This window comes from Diadema antillarum, unplaced genomic scaffold, assembly GCF_040938485.1.
Source record: "Diadema antillarum isolate AM-2024a unplaced genomic scaffold, OU_Dant_1.0 seq00000105_RagTag, whole genome shotgun sequence".
NCBI lineage: Eukaryota > Metazoa > Echinodermata > Echinoidea > Diadematoida > Diadematidae > Diadema > Diadema antillarum.
In genome coordinates, this window is record NW_027271191.1 from 584,185 (window position 1) to 603,294 (window position 19,110).

Sequence of the window (19,110 nt, forward strand, 5' to 3'; positions counted from 1 at the left end):
TAAACAGTCAAATCACCTCCCAACCAAGATTATAGATGCTACCAACCAAAGTAGTAAAGAGAAACCGTGATACGACCCTCGCCGATTGTATGGTAAATCATAGTACACACGTACACTACACACGGAGGGCTAGGGAGAGCGGAGTGTACACATCGGCATACCGCATTCATGAGTGTGCGATGATCGGAGCAGCGCGCGCGCGGTGTTTCACGAATCATGCATTCCTTGCATAATAATCATAGTACAACTTGTACCAAAGATCGTACCTTGTATTCCCGCGCCACAGTTTTCCCGCGGCTTCAAACCAGCGCTCTCTAGACTCTCTAGCCAATCTCTAATTCAAGCTCGCCATACTACACAAAACTTTTGCGGCTCGTTTTTTAAATCTATAGTACACCGACTCACAAATGCGACTTAGATTGTCTGAAAACAAAATGCTCTGTCATTGGACATTGGACACCATAGTCTCAAATCAACATTCGATTATCCGATCCTGTATTCACAGTAAATATTATGTGTAATCTCTTTGGTAGGAACCTACCATGTGCACTGAGAGTCGCATCGTTGTGTGACAGAAATGACACTCGAGACACGAAATAGTGCGTGATATATATTTTCCATATTCTCAAAACACATCTTTTAGAATAAAATTACAAAACGTTTTCACGTACATGTATACAGTAAGACCTAGAAATATTCTTCAAGCGTTGTTTATTATTGTTTATACCCCGGTACACGATTATGACTGTCCCGCGTGCAGTGGACGCGATTTACCGATTTGTGATATAGCCTATACACTTTGTTGTTTTGTTGTTTTTTAAAAGCTTATTTTTATTTTCAAATAAGTGAAAACCAAAGGATTTTTTTTTTCCGCTAGTGCCTACAGGCCTATAAAGCTCTTCGGTGAGAACATGCAAGCAAATTATACAGCACAATGAAGTAACTTATACAGTACTCTAAGTGAACCAAGTAATGATTTCATTGATAGAAATTATGAAAAAAAATATATATATATCACAAATCATACATAGAGACGAATAATAGGTCCTATACAACAAAATGAATGATTCATGCATGATAATGTACGTGAACCAAAAAGCGATTAAACGATCAAAATTTTAAAAGAAAAGGAATAATGATAATAATTTGTATTGCCACACACTTTTGTTTTAATCTTGCACCCCCCCCCCCCACTCTGTTTTCTTTTTCTCTGAGGGTCCTAAACTAGCAGCGAGTTTGCCCACGTCCATCCGTAGAACCTACCTCTGCATCATCTATGAACAATACTCTTCCTAAAGTGGTAGGTTGATTTTCTCTCTGTTCAGCCATTTTACTTTATTCTTTTTTTGTTAGCCTTCCTCTTGATCCTGTATCACTGCAAGGTGGTTAGCTCTATTGACAGATATCATTATACTTTATGAATTAGGGCCTATTATTAATGATTCAACAATTGTTTTTCACTGCTGGTTTAGTCTTTTTGCTCCAACATAAACTCCCTCCCATTCCATATTTTTAATGTTTACGGACTGAAATGTATAGGCTATCCCACCACTCAATAGGGCCTATATATCAATCTTAGCTATTCACATAAAAAAAAAAATGGTTCACGATGTCTCCTCCTCTTTACCACAAAATGTGTATAAAATTATTTCCTGGATGTTGAATAAAAAAATAACAATGCTCTTTTGTATACACAAGGTTCTACATCATTTTAAACTGAAATTCTCTGAAACTGCCATTCAAATTAGCTTTCGGTTTAACGGCCAACTTCTTTAAAGAAAATGTTATATATGGGTACGTATTGCTTTTTTTTTTTTTTTTTGCTCTGCAGTGCAAAATATCCACATCTTTTATTATCATTATTATTATCATTGAATTTTATAATTATTATTATTATTATTACTAAATTTTTTTATTATTATTATTATTATCAATATTAGTATTGATATAATTATTATTATCTTTACACTGTACTCAACTCAAGATCTCTATTACAATCATCTCTTTTTACTATGTTTCTCCAAGTATATGATATATTTTCAAAAAGTTTCTATTATTTTCTCAATTTCCAAACAATGTAATCCCATTCGAAATTCACATATTTACTTTGTATTTCCTTCTGCATTGATAGTACACTGTAGAAATACTTTTCTTCAAAAATATATTAATTCATCAGTTTTTTAACATCAAAAAAATAATTTCACTTCTTCTACTTTCCTCTTTTTCCACCAGAAATTTTGTAAACAAAAAACAATTTTAAATCAACTCTCAATAAAATAAGAAAATAAATGCGAAAGGTTTTATATGAATTCAGCGTTACACAGTGTTGCTGTAAAACTGTAAAATTCTATGACTTCCAGGGTTAAACTAAAGAATTAAAATAGTTTCCACCTCATCATTGAGTGCCCATTAGATTACTGACAAGCAGGCTCTAATTGAAACTATGAAATGGGAACTGGCAAAAATAGTAGGCCTACAGTTCTTAATTCTCCGAGGAACACAGTCCCGAATAAAATTATGCAATTTCTGTTACCAGGGAGGTGAGAATATTAAAACCTCCCTGCTGTTACCGAGGAATCCACATAATAATTAAATTTGCTTGAAACAGGCAGAGAGGTCACCTCCTGGGGCCCGTTGCATAAAACTCCAACCGGATTTTTTTCCGGTTGAAATCACAAAATTCCGGTTGGAAGCTCCCAACCAGAGTTTTTATGCAACGGATTCTACATTCTTAGATTAGCAACCGTAAAAAAATCAGGTTGGGCAAATCCCAACCAGAATTTTCTAAGGTTGCTAAAAAAGTTTTATGCAACGGGACCCCGGAAGCGTTTTTTTTTTTTTTTTTTTAAGACGGCACAGATTGGGGCATGGCGCGTGTTAAACCTTATGGGAAAAAAAACGTTGGGTTAGGGTTTTTGGTTATGGTTATGGTTATGGTTAGGGTTAGGGTTGGGGTTAGGGTTAGGGTTAGGGTTAGGGTTAGGGTTAGGGTTAGGGTTAGGGTTTGATGGTTAGGGTTAGGATTAGGATTAGGGTTAGGTTTAGGGATAGGGTCCCCGATAGATTTTTAGTTTCCCCAATCTGTGCCGTCTAAAAAAAACACGCACCCCGGAAACATAATGCATCTCTTCCTTCGAGAACATAGCCTACCGTTATCGTACTGCGCCGCGAGAGGGAGCTCTTGCCCAAAAGAAGAGGTTACTGTACCTTTTGCATGCTCGCTCGTACGGATCGTATGTTTTGCAGCAGCAGAAACAGCAACACAGAACAGCACCACCCGGCACGGACATGTATTGAACATTTGCGACCATCTCAACCACAGCACAGGATCAGTCAGCTCAGACTCTCGAGTTAATTGCGTTCCAGGTTCCAGAATCAAGCTACTCTACTGCGTTCGATTTTTTCAAGATGTTGATTAAAGTAAAGGTCAGTTAGTATAACGTGTCTAGCACAAATTCGGAAATCCAGAATAGCCCAAAATTGGTGGTAATTGTCGCAATAACTTCAGCGTTGAACAATACAATGTCAATGAATGAATCATCCGCCTTTGCCAGGGCAGACTCGACATTTCATTTTTTAGACCTCCTAGAACTTTATTGCATGGCCATGGAAGGGATGGGAACGGGTGGAATCCTTTTTGCCATTTATTCTTGGGGCGTCATCATTCATATTCAACATTCATATGCCCTCTCTGTAGTCTCAGGTCAGGCAATAAGAGGACGGGCTAGAACAGCCCATGAAAGCATTTTTGTCACCACCTCTCTCAGAACAGTGTCAGTAGTCTCGCATTTTGACTTGTAGTCTTGTAAGTTGTAGGTCACCTCACACCTAACTGCGACCAGCCCCAACGTGCAGCGTTGGGGCTGCGCCGTTTTCGCATCCAGATCTTAATGTTGTACAAAACGGGTGCCGTTCTGGCGCTATATTTCCTTAATTTTTCAACAAAAACTACTAGTATGGTAGGTGTTCAACCCACCGACCGGGTCCATAACGACCGACCGCGCATTATAATGGCATTGCACGTACAGACAGAAAATGTACGCATGGGACTACGCGCAACGGTGTTCGATTCTTCACTGGGCTACGCTACCGAGTAAAATGTGGCGAAAACAACTAAGTATTCCCTCTATAGCAAAATCGAATAAGGTTTATCGTGTAACTACATATAACTAGGCCTACCTTTGCTGACTCGTTGTTCGATGTAGAGTATCCTTCTGTAATAAATTTGACGATTTTGACCACAAAATTGTCACCGCCGCTTGTGCGATCGTGCACACACGTTACACATACACATGACAAACATTTTGTCACCCGCTACGACCGTACGAGTTGATGCAGAAACGAGAAATGAATGTGAAAAAAAAACAAACCGACTCATCTAATTTATTTCAATTACGATGAAAAGTTTCCTAATGAAAATCAAGTCAAATTCATCAAACAGTCCTTCAAAAGTAATATCGAAGGAATCAAAATATATTCAAATATTATTGGGGAAAAAATGACGGCTAGAAAAAAACAGCGCCCTGTCGAAAAAACGCATTTAAGTGCCCTTTATACGTATTGTCAGGGTGGTCTGTAGAAATGAGCAGGGCAACTGAGTGCGGAAAAATAACACGCCACGCGTTCGAAGCCACCATCTAAGAGCGCGTACCTCAGATCGCATTTTCAGTGCGCGCTTGTGAATCCGGGGTATTTTCTCCACACGTGAGTAAAAATTTAAGGCAAATTGTGAGATTTTTCACGTTTCTATTGATAGAAAAACGTTAGGTGTCCGGTATTATGAACACCCAACCATACTAGGAATACGTACATGGGTTGATTAAACCTAAATGATTCCAATCGGCGACTGTTTGATGCATTTTGTTGCTTATGATGCAGAAAATGTTGTCTTATAAGGCAAATTATCTTCAGCTCACCGATGCTCACTAACATTGCATGCTAGCCTTTTGTCAAGGCCCTCTCGCTGTAACGGACGAGCGAACGGACAAGCGAAGCGAGTCGCGCTACCTTACTCGGCTGGGCTCTCTACACCATACAGTGAGAGGGCCTTGACAAAAGGCTACGTATTACTCGCTACATGCGTAGATGCGTACTAATGGATATACACGTTCAAAATGGCAGCACGGCTCTCCCACTAGGGCAGGCCGCTTACTCCTTAAGAATGTGGAAAATTTTGCAGTTTCCAGATAAATTGGTGAAAAGAACCAAGGCAATGGGATGGGGTAATGTATATTTCATTTTTTATTGTCACTGTGTTTATGATAGAAATTTACCCATGATTTATTCATGAAGTCGCCGTATGTGGCAATAGGGAGTTGTTCGTGATTCTCACTTTAGCGAAACTGCGAGGTAGCCGCCAGGACCCGCCGCATAGCGGCGCGGTCTCCGGGGCTACCTCACACCATGCCATGCACACAGGGGGGTACTTGGTCTTGGTACAGTACCAAGGTACTTCTTCTTCCAGTCTGGTACAGTCCGCCTCTGGCATATTATCGTACCTTGTTCTTTTCAAGTGCTGGGTGTACAGTGACAGTGTGCAGGTAAAAAATCCTATTGTGTTCTACAAAAATTTCTATGTGCGGCTAAAAAACGAGATGAGAGCTCATCGGAGCTTTTAATACAAGTTGCACCTCCTTCTTGAAGATCTCCAAGGAGGTGCAGCTATTAATGGTGGAAGGTGGTAGGGAGTTCCACAGCTGAATAGTATCTGGATAGAACGTGGATTGAAACAAGTGAGTTCTGGCAAATGGGGAAATGGAACTTAAGCTTATGTGGGTTTCCGCGTGTTGACGGTCCTGCAACTGGTATGAAGTAGGTGACTGGAAGATCTACCAGACCATTAAGAATGCTATACATCATGTAGACTTTTTGCTGTGCTCTCCTTTCTTGAAGAGTGTTCCACTGTAGTTTATTGAGCATGGCAGTAACACTACTATCTCTGTGATACTTTGGTTGAGATCCTCCTGAATACTCCAACTGGAGTTTTAACTGGAGGTGCCGGAGGGTGGACGTTTAAACAATTATTCCATTAGTAACATCTCTTTAGATTTAGCTGAATCAGTTTGTATGATTACGGAAGAAGGAAGTTCATTCCATACTTTAATTGTGCGGGGAAAGAATGAGTTCCTGTGGACTTTTAGTCTGGAGGATGGTACTTCAAACTGGTGAGAATGTCCGCATACCCGTGTCTACTTCTGATGAGCTTGGGTTTAGTGTGTGATAAATAATCAATATCAAATCTATTATTTAACATTTTGTGAAAGCAAGTCAGACAATGTGCTTCTCGTCTTTCTTGGAGTGACTTCCATTCAGGGGTATTTCACAAGCTGTTCTTAAAGTTACGAAGGACTTAGAACGACTGGTGATCAGTTCTTGTGCTGAATTATTGAGATTCTGATAAGTATAGCACATATTAGAACTGATCACCAGTCATTCTTATAAGTCCTTCGTAACTTGAAGAACAGCTTTGTGAAACACCCCCAGGTCAGTTTCATTGTCCACATTAATCATAATATAGAATGCAGGCAGTTCAGAAAAGCTTGGACAGTAGGCCAGAAGTAGGACATTGCCAGAGCGTCGCAGAAAATTGTGAGATGGTGCAAACAAACCGTGAAGAAAACTGCGATACAACAGCCTCCCATTTTTTAACGTCCTACATTTTGTAGCTAGCCACAACAATCATATGTAGATATGTTATACCCCTTTATGATCCATCCGACGCCCCATCACAGTTGGCACAAACCACCGTGCACCCCTGCTTGCAGGCAAGGCATGTGTGTTTGCATGCACATGATTCAAATCGGTAACTGTGTAGACGGTAACAGACCGATCGGAATAAGTTTTTTTGTGGACATTTTTTTGTCATTATTTCACAGAATAATTTTGCCATGGACGGTGGACATGTGCACTCTGCAATGGGTTAAGCAGGTGAAGAATTAGTTTGGCCCTCGCTCAGTGAAGATGTAACTCATACAGAGACTGACATGCTCACCTTTGTCAGCTGTATAATGAAGAAGAAATATATTTCAACAAAATAAAGAGCAAACAGATGGAAACTAACCAGAAATGTATATGATCTAGATCTATAGTATCAAAGTGAAAAAAATGAGCAAAGAAAATGGGATTCCATCGTGATGAAATCCCATTTTTTTTTTGCTCAGTTTTTCACTTAAAGATTTCAACAAAATGATGGATTTCTATTTGGTACCTCAGGATACCAAAAAACAAATATGTTGACTGATCTACTGTACAGTGTATATGTTGTAAACCTCAGACATGTACATTTGGGCTTTATAGTGCTGTTCATGGCAGATTCCACTTTTTTTTTAATACATTTGCTTTGCTCATTTTGTTTGTAGATACAAAATGTATATCATGAAAGATGATGATTTCAACAGTTGAATGAATGTTCAAATAGATTAGGACAATATTATGTGCAAAATATTCATTAATATTTTTGTGTCTTTCCTCCATGGCACCCTTTTGAATTCTGGAATACCTGTTTGCTTCCAAACACCAATGGCATCGTTCGCACCATACCAGACACTCACAGGGAAAGAGGTAAGTGTATTCTGAGGCACTGGCTGTGAAAGGGAAACTGGCTAACAAAAATGAAATCAATGAGCACTCTGAGACAAGGTTACTAAGGCCATCACTGTGAATGCTAGATAGCAGCTAGTGTGAATCGCAAAATGTTTTCTTGTACACAAATAATTAAGAAACTTTCCTGCGTACCTACTGTATGATGATATTTCCTTAATTTGTATTTTGGCAGTCATGGCTGTTATTGTGATGCATCAACCCGTCAATGACAAATCATGAGAACCAGTATATATGAACTGATAATGTTCTATGAAGGGGTACTAAAATTCACCTCAAAAGAAATAACATAATAAATCAGATTCTAAAGGTCATTTACTTCAAGTAACTTGAGTGATGCTATTGATTTGATGTGTTCTGATGCATAGCTTTGTCAAACTGTTATGTGGAAATTGTTGTTCTAGAAAGACTTCATAATTTATAACATTCTAGAATTATCCTCCAGATGCGGTATGCTGTGTTTTTGACGTACATGCACTTATTTTACTGTTGTTGTTTATTTATCACTGCAGATTGAGATTGATATAGAGCCAACAGACAAGGTGAGTGCAGATATTCCACAATCTATTACACTATTAAAGATTAGATCTGTATTTCAAGTAAAAAGTAAAACACTTAGTGTATCTGAATCTTTTCCATGGCAATCTCCATATTTCATTGTTATTGTTCATGTATTTTCCCTGGAGTATGTTTTTCCTCTTATTTGTTTTTCTTTATTCACCATTTCTAATATATGAAGAACAAGAGAAAAAAAAAGAAATGGAAAGGAATGATCTTAATGGCCTGAAGTGTCTTGGAGGTCTAATGAAATTTTAAAACATATCCTATCATGTCAAACTCTTAAAGCCCAAAGAAAGTTCTGGTACGCCTGCAAAAGTTGTCAAATTTCGCTCTCAAATGTGAACGTATGCCTAGGAAATAGTGCGTAATAACGCTGTAATAACAAGATATTCGATGGGTAACGCCGAAAATGCGAAATATTAACTAAAAAGGTTCAGTCTCAGAACTTATCCCAATGGGGTCAGGCTAAACTCGGACTCGGGATAACTCGGCCTCGCTTTGACGGCGGGATGAGTTGTATTAGTTGTCCCTCTGGATTGTACAGTGTTGTACTATGGGAGCGGCCTGTATAAACTACATTGTAGCGCTTCACGTTCTGGCTACTCGCAGAAATGGTCCGAGTTGTTACAACGTGCGCATCAAAAACCTCTTTAGCGCGCGTGCAAAATTAGTGTGCGCCTATCAAGCACCTCTAAAAACAATCAAAGACGCTTGATAAACAATAACAAAAACTTCAAAGACCGCGCGTCTCAGCAACTGAGGTGATGTGCGTATAGGCTTGAGGATCGCGCGCTGTCAATTTGTTTTGTACAGGATTAGCCCTTTCTGTTTAGTAAGGCCTCGTTTGGTATTATACAGTAGAATATGGCGATCAGGAACTGCGTGTAAATTGTCTGAAATAGGGTCGAGTTTTCCCTGAGACCGAGTTAGTCTCGAGCCTTCTGAAATAAAAGTCGGTTTTCCGACTTTTATTATTTTTCTCAAAATACTCCAAAATGACTCATCATTCCGGCAAACCGCGTCAGCCAGGTAAGTTTCTTTGTAGACTCTTTCGATAAATTGCAGGCAAATATGAAATGGTGCCAGACGGGTTCTCAAGCCCTTACCAGAACTTTGTTTTCACTTTAAGATCCTTGTGATGCTGCACAAAAGTGACTAGCTCATGCATTATTTCCATCTGTATTGATTTCTTGGGTATCTTGGAGATTGCTCTGTTCGACCGTAAGCTTGATCTGTGCAAAAAGTTTAAAGTCATTCATGAAGTCTTCAGAGAAGATATCCTCGATACGAGCTAGCATCAACCCTTCAAGATTGAGAGATAGAGGTACCCAAGGAAACCATCCTGAGAGATGTGAGCATGGAGTTGACACAAAGCTTCAACCGAAATGAAACACACAAGCAAAAATTACAACACAAATTACAGCACAATGCTGGAACAGCCATTCACCATCTCAGATCATCGAGGAATGGAAAAGGGGAAATATATGGACAAAACGAGAAGTCTGTGATATGCCGGCAGTATCAGGGCAGTTACCCCCCCCCCCCCCCCCCCCCCTGCTAAATGCTGGTTAGTGATAAGGTTAGAGTAAAGATTAGGGTTAAGGTTAGGTTTAGGGTTAGAGTTTGGGTTAGGGTTAGTATCAGGTGTAGGGTTAGGGGAAGGGGAAGAGTCTGTGGTAATTGTCCAAGGGTAATTGCCCTAGAACCCTGCCAACATCATTCTGTTCTTGACAGGACTTTGTTGTGATGTATCATTTTCAGGTGGAGAGGATAAAGGAGAGAGTGGAGGAGAAGGAGGGTATCCCGCCACCACAGCAACGGCTGATTTTCAGCGGGAAACAAATGTGAGTGGAAGGGGACGTGTCTTGTCCAAGAAACGTTTATGACATAATGTGTAGTTAAAGTGACAGTCATAAGATCAGTTTCACTTTGTGTGGATCAGTTTGATTATGTAGAGTTGATTTATTCTTTCTTCAGCTATAGTAGTCTAAAACTGATATTTTGCAAGTTTGTATTGTTGCATTCCTTGTTTCCATGGGTAACAAAACGCATGCTTTGCGGACATATGCTTCATGACAAATGCTCAGAGACAATTGCTCTGCCAACATTTACTCCGCAGACAATTGTGACCCGCTACAACAAAAGGATCCGAAAGTCGGGGGAGGATAATTTTCTGAAAATGGCATGACATTATTCCCTTACTCTTCTACTTTAATTTCATATATAGCACAACTCATAAAAGTACTCGGTTGTGGAGATATCGATGATTTTATTAGCGCATGTCAAGTGGTTGAGGAAATCAGAGTTTCGAGAAAAACGCTTTCAAAGTTTTTCTTCCGACATTATCATGATCAAGGGGAGTCGAGACAGTTTTCACAGCTTGACAATAGAAGGCATGCTCCTTGCGACCTCCGCGATGTTCACTCAAGCTTAGCGCCGGCGGTCTACGCACGACCAATCAGTAATCAGGATGTCACGCACTGACCAATAAGATCACCCCTTTGTTGCTAGGGCTAGACTCCGCGCTAAATCCAAATCTTCGGACCGGTTTCTGTTACGTTGAAATTCGGGAAATCATGGCCCAGAAAAACGCTGATATCTTGCCTTTCCATTGATCATTTAGCTTCGAAATTTCGGCAGATGATAGACAAAACATAAGACTACAAAATTTTGCAAAATACAAAAATCTGATTGTTTTGACCAATTTTGATGATGTGACTTCAAACTCGATTTTCTCGGCTTAGCTGTCAGCGACTTTAGGATCCTTTTGTTGTAGCGGGTCACAATTGCTCTGCCAACACTCGCTCCATTGGCAATCGTCAGCATAGCAGGTGTCGGCCGAGTAAATATCTCGGAGCATTTGTTGCAGTGTTCAATGCAATTATTACCGAAGCATATGTCATGGAACCATTTTCATTACAATAGCTTATTACTAGTAGCTCACCTGAGCCAAAGGCTCAAGTGAGCTATTGCGATCATTCTTCGTCCGGATTCCGGCGTGCGTCGTGCATCGTGTGTCGTGCGTCATGCGTAAACTTTTTACATTTTCATCTTCTTCTTGAAAACCCCAAGACTGATTTTCACCAAACTTGGCAGGTAGCATCCCTAGGGGGTTAGAAACTCAATTTTTAAAAATGGGCACCATGCCCCACTCAGGGGGCCCCAGGGGGGCCCAAACCCCCCAAAATTAAGGAATCTTTAAAAATCTTCTTCTCTAGAACCAGGAGTGATAGAGCTAAGTTAGTACTATGAGTTAGTACATTGATGAGTGTAGTTTCAAGTTTGTTCATGGCGGAATAAGGGGTGCCCCCCTTGGGACCCTGGGGGGGGGGGGGGTGGGGGTGGGGGGGGTCCTAATGGGGCCTGAATTGTACATTTTCATCTTCTTCTTGAGAACCCCATGACCGATTATCACCAAACTTGGCAGGTAGCATCCCTAGGGGGTTAGGAACTCAATTTGTTAAAATGGGCACCATGCCCCCACCCAGGGGGCCCCCAGGGGGCCCAAACCTCCCAAGATTATGGAATCTTTAAAAATCTTCTTCTTCAGAACCAGAAGTGATAGAGCTAAGTTAATGCTATGAGTTAGTACATTGATGACTGTAGTTTCAAGTTTGTTCATGGCGGAATCAGGGGTGCCCCCCTGGGACCCAGGGGAGGGGTCCTAATGGGGCCTAAATTGTACGTTTCCATCTTCTTGAGAACCCCATGACCGATTTTCACCAAACTTGGCAGGTAGTATCCCTAGGGGCAGACGATATCAATCTGTTCAAATGGGCACCATATCCCACCTGGAGGGCCCCAAGGGGCCCAAACCTCCAAAAAATGAAGGCATCTTTAAAAATCTTCTCTAGAATCAGAAGTGATAGAGCTAAATTAATACTATGAGTTAGTACATTAATGACTGTAGTTTCAAATTTGTTCATGGCGGAATCAGGGGTGCCCCCCTTGGGACCCAGGGGAGGGGTCCTAATGGGGCCTAAATTGTACGTTTTCATCTTCTTGAGAACCCCATGACCGATTTTCACCAAACTTGGCAGGTAGTATCCCTAGGGGCAGACGATATCAATCTGTTCAAATGGGCACCATATCCCACCTGGAGGGCCCCAAGGGGCCCAAACCTCCAAAAATGAAGGCATCTTTAAAAATCTTCTCTAGAATCAGAAGTGATAGAGCTAAATTAATACTATGAGTTAGTACATTAATGACTGTAGTTTCAAGTTTGTTCATAGCAGATCCAGGGGTGCCCCTCTTGGGGGCAGGGGGAGGTGGTGGGGAGGTCCAAATGGGGGCCTAAATTGTATATTTTCATCTTCTTCCTGAAAACCTCATGATGGATTTTCAGCAAACTTGGCAGGTAGTATCCCTAGGGGGTTAGGATCTCAATTTATCAAAATGGGCACCATGCCCAACCCAGAGGTCCCAAGGGGGCCCCCAATCCCCTCAAAGTTAAGGAATCTTAAAGAATTTGGGCAATTATTGTACATTTTCATCTTCTACTTAAGAATGCCTGGTAGAGCTTTGGTAGAGCTGTGAATAATTTAGAGTAGTGACTGCGTGAAAGGTGAACTTGCGATACTCGGGCGAACGCTAGACCCGCAAGTCTCTTGTTATCATTATGCAGCGAGTTGTGATTATCTAACCCTTTCATTGAGAAGGGATCCACTGTGATTGCATGAATGCTGTCATTGCCTGAGGCCACAGGAGTCACAAATAAAGCGCAATAAATTGGAGACTATGTAAGAAATGTTCACAGTGGCAAAATCATACTTTAAAAGTGGAAATTTTCAGTGTTGAAATTTACACGCATTTTGCGCAACTAGAAACTAGCACAAAAATAAAAAGCATGCGAATATTTTTGTTTACTATATGTTCTAGAAGTTAATGTCTTGATTTTGCGGAATTAAAAACATGCGAAACTCATCTTACCCGCTGAGCACGAAAATTACTCGCGTGAAAATATCCACTGTTACAGTAGTAGCTTTCATGAAGATGTCACTCGAGCATTTTTAAGGTATAGATGTAGTGTGTTTATTTGCTCAAAACTCCAGTGGTTGTGGTGCTTGGAATTGCTTCAAACTAGTAGTATAGATAAACTAAATGATGGCATTCTTGACTTTACACAAAATTCCCTCTGTGCACATTTCTTGAAGGAATGATGAGAAGACAGCATCAGACTACAAGGTTCAGGGCGGCTCCGTCCTACATCTCGTGTTGGCGCTGAGGGGTGGTCATCGATGATGGGCTGGTGACATGTGCAAGTAACATCACATGATCAACAGTTGTAAAGCCATACAACTGATGTCTATTCTCTGTTGGCTACTTGTCAACGAAATGCAAGGATGGAGATTCAAGCATAACTCATTATTAGCCCCTGTAGATACAAGGGTAAGGAAGGGATTGAGAACAGAAGGGGAGGGGAGGGGAGGGAAGGGGAGGGAAGGGGGGGGGGGGCAATAAGGAGAAGAGGAAATACATTATGTGTAGTGCAACTGGAAGCTGGAAGCCAGAAGCCTGAAGCAGTGGAAAATGTATTGCTGTTATAAGCATGCTTAATGTGTCAATATTGTTCAAATAAATTTAACATTAGCCACATTAAAGGCCTGCTTTTACAAGCCTTCCAAAGTCCATTTTTGCTCATGCTCATCTCAATTCATATGTTTCTATGTTCTCTGTTGTGACCTTTTTTCTTTCTTATGCAAGCAGTTTATCCTGCTCTGAAAGCAAAAAGGAATTACAGGTTCACTTTTGGTTCTCATATTTACTTCAGATAAGATTACATACATGAAAAAGAGAATATAAAGATTTGAGTCTTACAATGCAGGGGAAATGTAAAGTATGTCCTATATTAATTATATATTAAGGACACGTCCAGCATTATATTAAACAATTGGCATTAATATCAGGGCACATACATATCTACATGTGCAAACAAGGAGATTTTAATGCACTTTGTGTGATTGGTTTGAATGAATGTTACTTCCATGGGAACATCAGACTAATACCATATTGTAGTGTGAATCGCATGAAAAAAACATGTAAACCCAGCTATTAACCAGTATCTTCAATGGACAGAATATTTCATAGCAGTGTTCTTGTCTGCATTAGTTGTATATGTTTTGTTTTTATTCTTTTCTTCCTTTTGTTTATCCCATGCTCTTTGAGCAGTTTCATAGAAACTTAACAGGCAAAATAGTGTGTCCCTTGTGAGACAAGGTGTATTTTGATATCTTTCCTCAATTTGCAAATGAATACTGGATGGCTTTTGTCATCCGCAGAAGAGGTCTGTAGATATACAGGAAAATTAAGTTATTTGGCATGATCATTGTTTATTCCTGACTGGACGAGGTAGAAGTTATTTGCACAAGCAACATGGATATGTAATTGCTATTTTCAGTTTGTTGCATCCTATTAGTAACTCTTCTCATAGCTCTAGGATTAGACAAAAGCTTTACCATTATAACAGCTACATGTATTTGTGTGTTGGCATGTTTATGAAAACATCCTTGCATGAGAGCCGCTTTCTTCAGAAGGCAAGTAGCTGTCATGTGTACAAGCAAAACTCACATAGATTTGATGGGAAATTAGAGTTTCTTACATTCATTTTCCCATGTTATACATGCTATTACCAAGAAAGTTGAGAATATTCGTATCATAATGACTTTAGCCATCCTTAGCAATACTGTTAGCATGATAAATGTCAGTCATTGATTTATAGAACAGGTGGTCATCTTAAGTTGCTTAATATTGTAGATCAAGATATCCTTTTTTATTTTATTGCACCATTCTGTCATTTTTTTCCTGCAATATGGTACTTTGTGGAGGTTGGAGGCCAACCCCAAATGTATTTTTATAACTTGCATGATTGGCCTTGATGGGCTCAGCATGTCAGAGACATGGAATCACAAGATGTACTGACCATCATATTACAATGTACGTGTACCAGGAAGATGTTGTACAAGGAGTGACAACCCTTTGTAATCCATGCAACCACAGGTTTGGGTTCTAAAGCATTACAATGGAATGTCTTCAACATTCCTCTATGCTTTGAAGCCATGCTCAGCACCGCCTTATCTGTAGGATGAAATTTAAAAAAAAGAAAAGAAAGAAATTTCACATGGCATTAAATTACAAGCTATATTTCAACATGAAATTTTGATTGAAAATGCTAGAATCTGTTCAGAACAGTTTTGGAAAGAATTCAGTTACACAGTACATTACATGCATATGCATGTATGTTGGTTCTCCTGGTGATGTGCAAATCAAAATGAAAGGAAAATTAGGTCCAAAAAATATTTTTCCACAATGCACAAATATGTGCATGTTAGTTTCCTACCCTGTAATATGGCATATTTGATCTTTCAAATAGGTGCTGGTACTCAGTACTCTGCTTAAGTATGTTGCAGCACGTTTCTCTACTTTTTGCTGTTAAAAGTGTAATTCTTACACTGGATTTTGATTTGCTGCTCCAATTTGAATTTAAGCGCACACATTCGTTGTTGCCAGCACATTGAAAGAGAGAGCAAACTGCTGCAAGGGAGATCTTATCTGCTATGAGAGTGCTAGTCCTGATTGCTGACTAGACTGATGCACTCTTCTGTCAAAGCACCTGGCTAATACTGTCATTAAGCGCATAACTTCCTGGCGATGTTGTGCCTGACTTCAAAGGAGAGCAATTGGTTTCTTCTTTATCTATTTCACCTTCCTGATGTTGTATCCCACACTCTCATTTTGTTGTTAGGCATCACTTTCAGTTTCTACACAATCTGTATGTTTGTGATTGAATCACTTTTCCATAGTGATGGCAAATATTTACTGTAGCAGATGCGAGGCATGATATACGCATTGCAATTTAAACTAAAAAGATGTGGATTGCATAGTGCTTGTGAGTACCTTTTGTCCAACCTAGAGGTTACACTCACATTAAATGATTGGAATGTGTATATATGTAACAAAATGAACATGATCTCCAGTTTCCTTTGTGTCTTGAGCATAGAACAACATCCAATTTATAAACATGGGAACAATTCACTAGGGTTACGGGTGACTGTGCACTTACTCTCTTTGGAGAAATTTCACTCGATGTTTGAATAGTGAATACAGGAGCATGAAAGTTTTAAGTATGGCAAGTAGTAAGATTCTAGAGTTTTTGAGTTGCACTGTCTTCACGAACCAGCAATATGGATCACAATCACACACCCTTGCACATGTACATGTAAATATCATAGGTGATGATACCATAGCTTCACAGGTCTTGTAGGTTGCACATAGCTCTTCACTTCGTTTCCTTTGTATCTAAATATTTTATTCAAGTTACATCCAAATTCTGGAGTTTTAATGAAGAAGTAATGAGGTCTTTGTCCAGGGAGAGGTGCAGCTGCTTAATTATTCACAAAAGTAACTGTATCATTTTCTTCATGAGCAAGTGTGATACCTTGTGAGGAGCGGAGGGTGTCCCGGGATGGCTGATGGGTGCTTGTGAATTCAAGTAACGAGTGAGACTGTGGATGTATTTTAAAGTGGGTACATGCAAAAGCATCTTTTACACTGTGGTAAAAACAAACACACACACACACACACACACACACACACACACACACACACACACACACACACAAGAAGACACTGTACCATACAACACCACCTCTATCGTCATGCTTTCTAGATATTTAATAGAAATAAGAAAAGCTTCTATGTACATTTCCAAAAACAATCTAGTTATTGTCTTCAAGAAAGAAATGCAAATAAACACTTCTATCATCACATACACTTAATCTTGTATACAATGGGCATAAAATAACCTAAATTAAGAATATAGACACAATTTTTTCTTTCCATTCATAATATCAGTGCATTTTGCGTTGTGGTGGGAATGAACATGTTGGATTGATTAGCAAAGTTGACTGAAATTTGAATAAGGTATAGCCGTTTGGACAGGTTAATTAATTTTGACTTCTCGTATCTCGGTCTAAGGTTTTCCTGGACTTGCGCAGAAATCCAGCTAATGTGATGCAGTAGTGTGCTCCAAGACTGCAAAATATGTCTTTAACCATCATTTTTCAGAGACACATTTCTAACTATAATAGTTAATTTTTTTCAGAAAATGAAATACAATGTACATGTATGTCTCCTAGCCAACTGTATACAACTTTGTCACTAACTCAGTGGCCTGTATCAAGCTCACACACATACCATGTAAGCATGGAGGGTATATCTATTGAATATATACACACCATATACATGTACATGTATCCAGAGAGTGTGTGACTTGTTAGTGGAAGTGATAAAAGATCAACCCAAACTCTCCCTTCTCAAGTGTACTTTAAAGGTCAAACTGTTCAGGTTGTAAATGCACACCCAGAACTGAACAAAGGCACTGCTGGACCGTGATTGGCTGAATGTGACATAAAGCATGTTTTAGAGACCCGATAGGCATGGGGGGCTACCACGGAGTGGGAACGCTAATCTAGCTCAGATATAAAGTGCATTCTTGCTATAATGAACATGGTTAAAAAAACAAAAACAAAACAAAACCTACAACAAAGTACAAATTCAGCTCCAAAAATAATCATCTACACATCGTCATATACTTTACTGTTCAGCTGTAAAGAAATTTCGATATACCGGTAATGAAAGAAAATTGCCTGTCCCAAGGCCTTCATTATGAAGGGAGTCATCTGTATTCAAGAGTTGCCGAAACAAATTATGTACAGCTTTATGACTAATCTCTATATTAGTACACACAGCAGAGGAATCTCAACTGGAGTCAGAGATGCCAACTTCTTGACATTAAAAAAGAAAAACAACAGATGGAATATCCTCCAAAAAAAATCAGATTTTTGAGATCACCACTAGCCTGTTAGCTCTGGGCCAGCGAAATGTCAGAAGAAATTTTTCTCTGGTAAGAACGGGCAGGTAAAATGTTGCTACTTCATCATCACTGATGAGAAAAAAATCTGCATATTTCCCACTCAATTAACATTTTTATAGGGGTTGCAGTAATTTAGTAGTACACCTTTCTGTGTGATGAAGCAGTTTTCTCCAGTTTAAATTGACTTCAGGGGGGGGGGGTATTCAAGAGGTGAAAAGTCATACTTTCAAGAGGCGATATCGTACTTAATACTGTAAAATCATATTGGCTGGCATTTCTGTGGAGTTGACGGTCACCAGTTAGCAGACGCTTCTATGCACATATTCGCTGACCACAGTACATTATGTACACCATTCAGTAGGCAGCAAATGAATCAGGCCACCCATGCTTCCAGGTCTTTCAGGTACTTGAAAATCCTGATAACAAGGTTGCAAGGACCACTGTTTTTGCTTTTGTAAGGGTACCAAAAAAAAAAAAGAAGACTAGTAATGGCAAATTGAGGCCGCCAAATTTACCATGTTAAGAGCAGTACACTTGTACCTTGTTGTAAGCTTGTTATAATGGTGTTTCCCTGTACTATGATTCAAGTTTGCTTGTGACTTGCCACAGTAACTCAATTAGTATAAAATACATTTGAAAACAACTCAACAAAATAAGCTCTACAACGTTTTTGCCACTCTAAAAGGGCACTGACTACAAATGAAGTGTCAAGAGTTGCATGGCTGGTGAATAAGGTAAAAAGACAAAGTAACAAATATCCACATCGGTTACAGAGAATTGTTCTAGTTAGGAAAAGGTATGCAACAAGGCTTCACTTCAAACAAGATGGCAAGAGTTTTCATGTCATTCCGCTTATTAGGTCTTTTGCTACAAGAGAGCATACTGGAGTGGTCACAAGAATGCAGTGTGAATGAGAGAAAAGTGAAAAGACTATGCATGAGAAGACCCTTATGCTCATCAGCTCAAGTTTACATCATAGAGGCACAGAGGATTCAAATAAAGAACAAATCCACATACATGTACATGTATCTGATATTGAGTTATCCTATCAATTCCAATATTTCAATTTTACTGCCTGA

The 19,110-nt window shown here is 39.6% G+C and overlaps 1 protein-coding gene across 1 annotated transcript; it reads left to right on the forward strand.

The window, feature by feature from the left end:
• Window positions 1–3,313: 3,313 nt before the first annotated feature.
• LOC139726937 (ubiquitin-like protein NEDD8) lies at window positions 3,314–13,553 on the forward strand. The gene is made up of 5 exons (XM_071637924.1): window positions 3,314–3,426; window positions 7,543–7,560; window positions 8,112–8,141; window positions 9,922–10,004; window positions 13,314–13,553. Exons 1-5 carry the CDS (start codon window positions 3,409–3,411, stop codon window positions 13,399–13,401), a joined length of 237 nt encoding a protein of 78 aa, XP_071494025.1. The 5' UTR covers window positions 3,314–3,408; the 3' UTR covers window positions 13,402–13,553.
• The last annotated feature ends 5,557 nt before the right edge of the window (window positions 13,554–19,110 follow it).